Source organism: Hakea prostrata, chromosome 3, assembly GCF_041222555.1.
Source record: "Hakea prostrata isolate BN-2017 chromosome 3, UWA_Hpros_2, whole genome shotgun sequence".
NCBI lineage: Eukaryota > Viridiplantae > Streptophyta > Magnoliopsida > Proteales > Proteaceae > Hakea > Hakea prostrata.
Window position 1 is genome coordinate 57,782,488 of NC_142602.1, and position 10,444 is coordinate 57,792,931.

Below are 10,444 nucleotides of genomic sequence, written 5' to 3' on the forward strand. Positions count from 1 at the left end.
GATTATTAAAAAAAAAAAAATTAAAAAATTTAAAATTTTTTTTATAAATAATAAAAACTAATTAATAAAAATTTTATTAAAATTTTTTTCCATAGTGAATTCTAATTCATGTTTGTTATCATCAAAACATGGTGAATTCAAGTTTTATGTTTGTTATCATCAAAATCAATGGAAGCCGATGTGGCAAAATGTTGACATGGCATTTTCCAACAATAACTTATCTCATTCTTGCATGAGGAAATAAACAACTCTCTGAGTACGATATGAGAAAGTATTATGGCAATCATTAAAAGAGTTCGAGAACGAGAAGATCGTGAGGGCGCGAAGAAGACGACGATGTTTCAAAATTCAAGACAAAGAGAATGAAACCTACGAAGACAACGAACCGCTTTTAAGCACCCGCACGAGTGTTCGAGGATGTGTACAATCAAGATGAATTGAATATCAACGATCGAGATTTGGAGACGGTTTGAAAGTTTGAACTCACAAATCAAAAACGGGCATTTAGAAACCATCGTTTTGATTTCGTGAGCAACGATAGTTTTGGCTGCAGAAGACGCGTGGCGTCACCCCCACAAAAAGTGAGAATACTCACAATGCTCAAGGAAAAAGCAGGACAGCCGCATTAAATGTGATATGACATTTAATGGGTTGGGGATTATGCAAAACTATTGTTCGATGGAAAACCCAGTTAAAAACCAAGCCCTCGGGATCTACTGAACGCTTTGTTTGGGGGGCTCTTGATACGAAGAAAATATAACCGAACCTGGTTCAATCTTGGTTCGACCCTCGACTCCAGTCGGGATGAAAGGAATCGACTCGCTTCCGAGCGAGCCGGGTCCAGGAGGTAGCTTGCTGAGGAAGAAAACTAACTCAGTCACAAGCACGCCCTAATCCGATACGATCGGAATAGGTTAATCAACGACCTAAAGACGGCTAGCAGTATTCGGCGGCTGTCACTCATCGCTATCATATGGATAACCACCAGATAACGATCGTATTATCATAAGAGTTATCTACTAGTCCAAACTAGTAGAAGTCTATTACTCAACGGATCTATCTTTTAAGATCCAACGACTATCCGAAGAAGGCTCAAATACATCCAACGAAGAAGATTCGAAGGTACACTCTATATAACACATCACCTACTCACAAGGTAAAGGACAGATACACAGATTGTCTCGTTATTCATTCCTTAGCTCTGTGCTCTAGCAGAGTCGTTTGTGATTAAGTTCATCAACTGACTTAGCCTTCAGAGGTGGACTCTCGATCCCAGCGGTCGGGCCACATCTGACGCTTGTTTTTGCAGGTCAATTTCAGGGGATCTAAGGGCTAAGCAGATTTTGGACGCATCAGCAATGGACCATCCATTTCCTTGTTGATGTGTGCCATGTGTCCTAACAGCACATCAAATGGTTGAAATCCATTTATCAGTCACATCAATTAACTCTTTGATGTGATTTACAAATGGATCTCAACCATTTGATGTGATGTTGGGATACATCACACACATCTACAACTTGGTTATATTTTAGTTCAGTCTCCATAATTAGTTCTTGTAATAATAATTTCAAGTTGTGCATGTTTTTTATTAAGCGAATCTGTCAACGCTTTGCTTGCAAGAAATTTAAATTGTAAACGATTACTGAAGTGAAACAGAAAGGATTATAATTCATCAAAGACCAAATATCAAGAAAAAAGAGAATATAAAAGGGCTTATGACATTGTTAGCATGCACATATGTGGATTCAATTGGTCTACAACTCTTGTTCTTCCTATCCTTTCAGCCACTAGACGAACAAACGAGTATTTCAATAAAATTTTCATGAGCCAACTGCTCACTTGCCCACTTGCCCGCTCTCTCATTCTTCATCACACAACTTGCTCTTTAATATTTTTCTAAAGACAGAATCTTGGTACCAAAAAAAATAAAATAAAGACAGAATCTTCGTACCAAAAAAATAAAATCAAGACAGAATCTTAATATAAAAACCCTAAATGGAAAGTTATAAAACCCCATATCGTTAGAGAACAGTTCTTACTCCTAACCATATAAATATCAAATCAAATTACAGCAGAAAACGAAAGGTTTCATTGGAAAGCTCGAGAAAAAGGTAGTCCTGTCTTCTCTGATGTCTCTGTTCTTCTGCTCTTTCTTTATGTGATTGTTGAGAATCGACCAATCGGTAATGTAGGAATCTGAATTGGAGTGGCACCATTCGTTATCATCGGCTGCTAATTGGATTTTGAAAGTTGTAGTGGTGTTAAAGAGATTCAGATCTGTTGCAAACTGCTCTTGAGTTTAGGTATTCTCCATTCTCCCAAGTGCTTGCTGTTCTCTATTGATAAATGTGATAGTCTTACCATCGATTTTTAGTTTTTAGGCTTGTGTAAGAGCAAGAACGTCTTCTATAATTTTGTCAATTTTAATTCGGAATGCGAAGTTCTCGATTGAGCGCATTTCTGTTTTTCTTTTCTGTTAAAGTTGCTTCTGTCTGAAATCTCTGAATCTCTGGTGCTGATTTCGAGATTATGGATTTAATGAAGCAGGAAAGAAGATATTCTGCTTTAGACTGAAGCTAACCAATTAAGTGAAGATGAGAGTGGCAGTGATCGGAGCAGGGATTAGTGGACTGATCTCTGCGTACGAACTTGCGAAAGCAGGAGTGAAGGTGGTGTTGTATGAGAAGGAGGATTACTTGGAAGGCCATGCCAGAACCGTCACCGTCGACGGCGTCGATTTGGATCTCAGCTTCATGGCCTTCAACCGCGTAAGTTCTTCTTCTCCTTCAGTCCTCTCTCGGTCTTGCGCTTTTAGGTTTTGTTTCATTGCATGGTTTCATTGCATGGTTTCGAATTGCTAACGTTGCATCCAAAGTCGCAAAAGGATAATGTTCGCTGACCACCGCTGTCAAACGTCAACTCGGAAATTTAGCCAAATATAATATAATTGGAATGGTAAAATTGTTTAATTTTGAGCAAATAAAATTGAATGGTAATATTCGAATCTGAAACAGCATAATACTTTTCATTTTTTCTTCTTTAATTAGTAACTTTATATTAATAAGTGGGGACTATTACATACGAGTGTAAACGGTTCGGTTGGGCCTGTTTCGATCGGGCCTAAGGGTTTCGGGCTGAAAAATACTCAACCCAAACATAGCTCATTAAGAAAATAACGGTTTCAAGCCGGTGCAGTTTGGGTTCGGGCTCACTAACTGTTTGGGCTAACGGTTTAGAATTGGGTTTACTAACGGTTTGGGTTTGGTTTTATTAGCAGTATGTTTTGAGTACCTTGTTGATATGTGAAATTTATCAAGAGTATGTCAACACATAAAAGCATTAAGTTATCTCCAAGTCTTTTGTGTTAACTTTTTTTCTATAAAGAAATAAAACTTAAAGAACTAATATACAAAAGAAAGCTGACATCTTCATGAATTTTAGTGGGTTGTATTTGCTTATTTTCGTCCCCCTTTTTTACACTTGTAAAAATGGATCAAAATAAAGCATTAAAAGATTTTTAAATGATAATACACTTGCTAAATATTTACTAAGCCCATCCTCCAAATGGCGAAAGCTTTGACAAGCTTGATGTTTGCATATTCCAAAGCAAAACAATTAAGGAAAACAATGGATACTTGGGGGTTTTATTGTCTTTTACATTTAAATTTAATTTATTTTATTTCTTTATAACAGGTTTAACGGGTTGGTTCGGGTTGGTTTTGGGCCAAACGGTTCAGGCTAACGGGCATACACACGGGCTGGCCCGGCCCAACCCAAACCATTGTGGGCTGAGGTTGTTCAGCCCAAACATAGCCCATTAAGCTTCGGTTTGACCTGGTTCGGGTTATAGCGGCCAGTCCGGTTTTAATGGTTCATATTAGGTTTTGACACCCCTACTATTACATATAGAGTTTGAATATGTGATTCTGACGGAGATGTGCTCTCAGACCACAAAATATGGAGGGTCGAACCACTAGGTAAGCTTCCGGACCACAAAATAGGGAGGGGCCACTAGGTATGCTTCCGGACCACAAAATAGGGAGGGGCCACTAGGTATGCTTCCAGACCACAAAATAGGGAGGGGCCACTAGGTATTGGTGTGGATCCCGTTCCCTCTTGATTTTTTTTCTTTTTCTGTGGACCCCACTTGATTTTGTGGCTGAGATGTGTAAGGATAACATTTTATGCTTTAGGGTAATGATTCAGACTCTTACATATATCACTTGGAGAGTTGAATTTATGACCTCTTCCCCAAGAGGTACAATTCATTATTGATATAGAGCAATCCATATATAGTTGAATGTTTCCACTTTAGCTATATGTACCAATGTATATTACACAGGTACGAAAATTCATCCTTTTTTATATGAAAAATCATTGATGTTTTTCAATCAAAACCAGAAACCTTAGCGAGAGAAAATTATTATAGGAAATTTAATATCAATTTTGGGTACAATCAATAAAAGGTTGTTTGGAAAAATAGATTACTTGAACTAGGACATTCAAAAAATAATAATAATAAAGAAAAAAAAATTCTGAGACATCTGGATTATGACATCCACTATCTATAAAACTTTAGAATTATAATTTAAAAGTAAGTTCTGATTCATTTGAATATAAAGTGACAAGGTCTTAAAGAAACCTTAAGAAAATAGAAAGAATCTTTGACCTCAAATAAACCACTACGTAAAACTTTTTTTTTTGAATCCAAAGAGTTTATATATAGGGGTGGGGGGAATATTATTAATATGGGTGTCGTCGGATGGGTGCAAACCGAGGACCTCCCTGTGGGAGGTTGGGCTTTTAACCGCTCTACTAATCCACCATTGACCGTAAAACTTAATTCAATTGACAAGATGTTGCTAGAAGACCAATTATTTGACAAAAATATTAAAAAAATATATATGATTTTCTCACTATTAAAATTATCTTATAATGTCTACCATAAATAATAATTAATTAAAAAACTTATCAATAAGAACAAAGCCTAGTGCTACAGAACTCTTCGAATCCCATTTCTCTATTCTCCTCTTTTTGTTCCACATTATAAGCTCATGCTTAGAGGATTAATTATGGCTTGAATAAGCCGACTTAAGCCCTTTATTCTCAAATCGAAGAAAAAAAAAATTGGATAGTAATAATAATTTTTTTTTTTATTTTTCAAACAATTTGAACAATTTTCTATTCTACTTGGAAGCTTTTATTTTCCATATCAAAATAACAAGGCTGCTGATTAGTTGTCTAAGAGACGGCTAATTGGAAGAGTTGATCTGGTCTTTTTCAATGATCCCCCACAAGAAATGACAGACATCCTTAGAAAGGATTTTTTCAAGAGTTGTACTTTTGTTTGATTTGGTTTTGTTTTTTTGGTCTTTTGACCCCATTTTGTAACAAAAAAAAATGTAAATAAAAATGATTTTAGAATATAAAATGACCTTTATTTGAGCCTGAATCTTTTTGAACTGTGTACGTGCATTTAAAGGGTAACGCTTCTTTACCAAAAACAAAGAAAAGGTTAACCCTTGAAGTCAAACAAATTGGATACGATACATATCAACCTATTGTGTTCAAACTCAGGCCTAAGCCACCAACATGAAATGGGCCTTGACATCTCAACGCATCAAATGCTTGTAAGGGTTGGTCCTCTAGATTTTGTCATGGATTCCTCAGTTCCCTGTGATGGGCCTTTATGGAGCCCTTGATTTGTTTGACATGACCGGCTAGGTGACTTGTGTTTTTATGGAGCCCTTGATTTTTTCACTAGCTTGATTTCTTTAAGAATAAAATTACAGGCATTTTAATAAACACCTATCAACTATTCTTAAAGATCATTGTAGTTATATTATCTTGGTTATTGAGAATCCGATTATACACCACTAGTCAACCAATTCAGAATAAAATTGTCTATTATCTAGAGCCCAACAGATTTTTTTCACCAATAGAGAAAAATGTTACTGACAGAACGAAATTTAAGTAAATGTTAAAAAGAATGGGCCCCAAAGTGAAAATGAAGAAAACGAAAATAATTGGAAAGTAGAAATTTGTTACTTGGAATTTCTAAAATGGGGAATTGCTTGGGTTTGATGGATAGGTAACGTATCCAAATATGATGGAGTTCTTCGAGAGTCTTGGAGTGGAGATGGAGGTTTCGGATATGTCATTCGCAGTGAGCTTAGACAAGGGTCAACGTTGCGAATGGGGAAGCCGAAATGGGTTATCTAGCTTGTTTGCGCAGAAATCTAATGCATTCAGTCCTTTCTTCTGGAAAATGCTTCAGGAAATATTTAAGTTCAAGACTGATGTTCTCGAGTAAGTTCTTCTTCTAACTTGACTTAATTCTAACTTAATTCTAATTGGTCCAACTTGTGCTAGCTTTTTATCTCCTTTTCGTTTATAGCTTCAATAGCTATGGGTCTTTTTTCTTCTTTTTTTTGATACAACAATAGATATGGGTCATGTTATGTCGAAAATACTTTTTCCTTTTCCTGCTAATTACATTGAAAATAATTCACATACAAGAAATCAGTTTTTCTCCATCTAGACAAGCCATCCCCCCATCCTTCCACCCTCATTGTTGGGTTGACATAGGCCTATCTATGCACCATGTGTATCTGTGCACCGTGTGCAAGCCATTTGTGAGATGGGGGATGGGAGGACGGACTGCCCGGGTGGAGAGAATCTGGACTACACATACAAATTGTAAATTCCAAAAAAGTGAATGCCTATGAGAACATAACACCAGGAAAAAGAGAAAAGAGAAACATCATATTAGATGAACAATACGTTACACATGATACCCTCATACATCGAGAAGTTGAGTAATTAAACTAAGATCAGGAAGGGTCGGCCCTGGATGGCCTATGGCCTAAACCAAAATCCATGCAACCTATATCAGGGCCAATTTATTTGTAACCAAAACCAAGCCCTTCAGATGAAAATTTGGTTCAGGGTGAGTTTGGGCGGGTTCTATTGACAGCCACCCCACGACCACAAGGTGGCTCCTTGCTGTTTATCTGTTTTAGCAAAGCCACGTCGTGTCCCGGCACCCTATAACCTTTTGTTCTCTCTTCCCGCCTTTTCCTAGGTAGCTCTCGCCTCTCAACAGTGTGGTTCTTGCTTCTTGATCCAACATCATATTCCCACAGTATTGATGATTTATTACTGGATACAAAAGAATGGTCGATCACGGTTTTGTGGGATTTGTGCAATTTGAAGTAGTCTCAATCTAGAGTGTGTGAAGCTTGAGAATATGAACATCGACTTGAATGTCCAAGATTGAAGGGAGGTATCATCGGACAAGCCAAATTTAGCTGATTTTTCCGTTAATTAAAGAGTGCCTCTGATACGGGAAAAATATGAAGAAACCGGGTTCACCCTCGGTTCAACCCTTGACCTCGGTCAGGAAAGATTTGACCGTTTTAGGTTCGAATGAACCGGATTTAAGGGTAGCATGCTAAGGAAGAAACCTTGCACGTTCAGAAGGCAAGCACACACCCAGGAATCTCGGGATGGATAACCCACCAAGAGGCAGTTATTAGCGCTTCGGAAGCAGACAATCGTGCAAATTGGGGTAACCGCCGCACCCGCAACAAAGGATCGTGTGATTAAAGGAAGTTGTCCATCACCCCACGATTAGGTCTAACCGTAAAGATCCGATGGCTACCAGAAGAAGGCTCGAACGAGTTCAACGGACAAGATCAGAAGGTAAAAACTATAAAAGTCATAACCTACGTACAAAGAAGGTAACTGAATCGTATTCAAACTTTTGCTTTGCAACTAGCCAAAGCCTTTATGATCAGTTCATCAACGGACTTAGCCTTCGGAGGTGGCCTCCCGACCCCCACGGCTGGGCCACATCTGACGATTGTTTTGCAAGTCATTCATCAGTGATCTAAGGGTTGAGCAGATTTTGGACGCATCATTTGGCGCCGTCTGTGGGAAATGCTTCAGAAAGTCATGGTTACCAGGTCAGCAGCAGCAGTTGCAGCGGCTCAACAAGAGCCTAGCACTCGACTCCTAGAAGGGAACGATCCAAAAGATATCCCTGAAGGAAGTCGTGCTCGTGAAGTGCGTGAAGATGGAGGATTGGGCGGTAACGAACGCTTGAACCCCCCAAATCCTCTCCAACAACAATTGGATCAAATGCATCTCTAGTTTATGGAGATGAACCAGACGCTTCGTACATTGGTCAGGTAGGTGGTGGCTCCCCAGGCTCTTGACCAACAGGAGGCTAGAAGGCGTGTGGGAGAGGCAGAGATGCTTATACGGCCACCGCGAGGGCATTCCCCACAAGGAGATGGGCAACCGGCCGAAGGCCAAAATTATGGCCAAAACTTGCAGGGGGATTCTCGAGGGCGAAACAGAGAATTGAGAACTGGGGATTTACCCAAAAGGGATGATCGGCATGAACAACCTCAAACGAGCCGAACCCAAACATTAACGAGATTGGACAAAGGAGTACGCACTCACTCGCCAACCTCCAGACGTTCGGGTCAAGAAAGCATTCAGATCGGTGGTGGACGTTCAATGCACATCGGTCAAGAGCTTGCTGATATCAATCAGAGGCTGGGACAACATTCCCGAGGAAGGATGACTGATGACATTTATTCGATCATCAAAAAGACCCCATTCGTTGAAGCTATAACTGGATTTGAGTTTCCTCACAATATCCGGCTCCCAACTTTCTCCTCGTTCGACGATTCAGGAGATCCCATGGCCCATATTAGCTACTACCAGCAGACTATGGCATTAGCTGGTAACTTTGATGAAATCATTTGTAGAGTGTTCGGTTCCTCCTTGACTAGGGCAGCACATAAGTGGTTTTTGAATCTTCCTTCGGGAAGAATTGTCGATTTTGAGGAATTGGCACGAAAATTTATCGGTCGCTTCTAGAGTGGAATTCAAACAAGAAGACGGAGGAAACTCTATTCACTATTAAGCAAGGGAAGAACGAATCAATTCGGGAATACCTGAAGAGATTCAACAAGGTCACTATGGAGATTGAGAATTTGGATGAGCAGGTAGCTGAAACTGCTTTGTTCACTGGACTTACAAACCAGAGGCTTCTGGAGTTATTACTTCAGGACATGCCAACTACCTACGCCGAGTTGGTGCAAAGATGTCAAAAGCAAGCAGAGGTGAACAAAATTCTGGATGCGTGCCAAGGGGAAACAAAGACCTCTAACAAAGAACAGAAGGCTCCTCGAAAGAAAACAAACCCAAAGCAGCCCAATCATGATCGGGTGAGGAAACCCCGTTCGGCATGGAGGCAGCGTTCCCTCGACCAAAGTAAGTACACACCATTGAATACTCCTCGGTTGGAAATTTTGAATACCATAAAAAATCAATATATTTTGAATGGCCACCAAAGGTCATATCTAAAGCCAGGAGAGTGTAACATGGAGAAGTATTGTCATTTTCATAAAGATTACAGGCATTACACCAATGAGTGTAGACACCTGAAGGCTGATATTTGAGAGATTGATATCTCAGGGGCATCTCTCCGGTTTATCAAAGGGCGACAAACTGAGCCAAGAATAGCTGTTGAGAAAAGGGAACATTTGGGAAGCCGAGATCGACGAGTCAAGGTTCCCAAATCAAAGAAGGGAAAGGAGGTGATTGATGCTAGCCGATCCCCTATCTTAACTATATTTGGAGGACCCGAACCGGAGTCCCTTCGAAAGCTGAAGGCCAAATCCAAGTTCGTTGGGACTGGAGAGATGCAAAAATGGAAGAGGCCGAATGGTGAAAGTTCGATTACCTTTGATGATGAAGACGAAAGAGGTGTATGTACACCTCATGATGATGCCATAGTAATCAAGGTGGAGATCGGGCGCCAGGAGGTGTATAAAGTACTGGTCAATACACGATCTTTGGCAGATCTTTTGTCCTATGAAGCTTATCAGAAATTGAAAGTTGAGAAGGACTTAATGAAGCTGTCGTCTACGCATTTGTATGGGTTTGCTGGTTCGTCACCCATAGCCGAAGGATCAGTTCAACTGGACCTTTTGGTCCGAAATCTCCCCAAGGAAACTACGATTCTGGTGAATTTCCTGGTGGTTCGGGAGCTTTCGGCATGTAATGTCATTCTTGGCAGGCCATCCTTAACAAAGCTAGGTGTTGTTGTTTCAACGAAGCATATGAGGATCAAATTCCCAACTGATAAGGGAATTGGTCAAGTATCTTCCGATCAAAGAATCTCCCGACAATGCTATGTGGCGTATCTGAAGGACAAGGATGGACCAAAGAAGGTCAAGGCATTACTGATTGAAATACGTGACGATCAGGACGAAGATGAAATGCAAAGGCCTGAGCCGATGGAGAAGTTGGAATGAATCCAGCTGGATCCCGATGATGAAAAAAGAACGATTCATATTGGATCCGAACAACTGGAGGAATTCAAGTCAAAACTAAAGAATTTCCTTCAGGAAAATAAAGATGT

General features: G+C 39.7%; 1 protein-coding gene across 2 annotated transcripts; it reads left to right on the top strand.

Annotated features, from left to right (window-relative positions):
- Window positions 1–2,030: 2,030 nt before the first annotated feature.
- LOC149022598 (protoporphyrinogen oxidase 2-like) lies at window positions 2,031–9,194 on the top strand. Of its 2 annotated transcripts, none has more exons than XM_089150630.1 (4): window positions 2,031–2,114; window positions 2,196–2,306; window positions 2,548–2,771; window positions 6,095–9,194. In XM_089150630.1, the coding sequence occupies exons 3-4, from the start codon at window positions 2,598–2,600 to the stop codon at window positions 6,314–6,316; spliced, it is 396 nt and encodes a 131-aa protein (XP_089006756.1). In that variant the 5' UTR covers window positions 2,031–2,114; window positions 2,196–2,306; window positions 2,548–2,597; the 3' UTR covers window positions 6,317–9,194. The 2 variants fall into 2 exon arrangements, with proteins under 2 accessions (XP_089006756.1, XP_089006755.1); XM_089150629.1 differs by having other exon boundaries at window positions 2,551–2,771.
- Window positions 9,195–10,444: the final 1,250 nt, after the last annotated feature.

What these genes read in the sequence shown, in the direction of transcription:
- LOC149022598 (XM_089150630.1), top strand. Translation starts at nt 2,598, where the DNA reads ATGAGAGTGGCAGTGATCGGAGCAGGGATTAGTGGACTGATCTCTGCG. An exon ending in GCTTCATGGCCTTCAACCGC is followed by an intron (nt 2,772 to 6,094) that starts GTAAGTTCTTCT and finishes TTTGATGGATAG; the next exon opens with GTAACGTATCCAAATATGAT.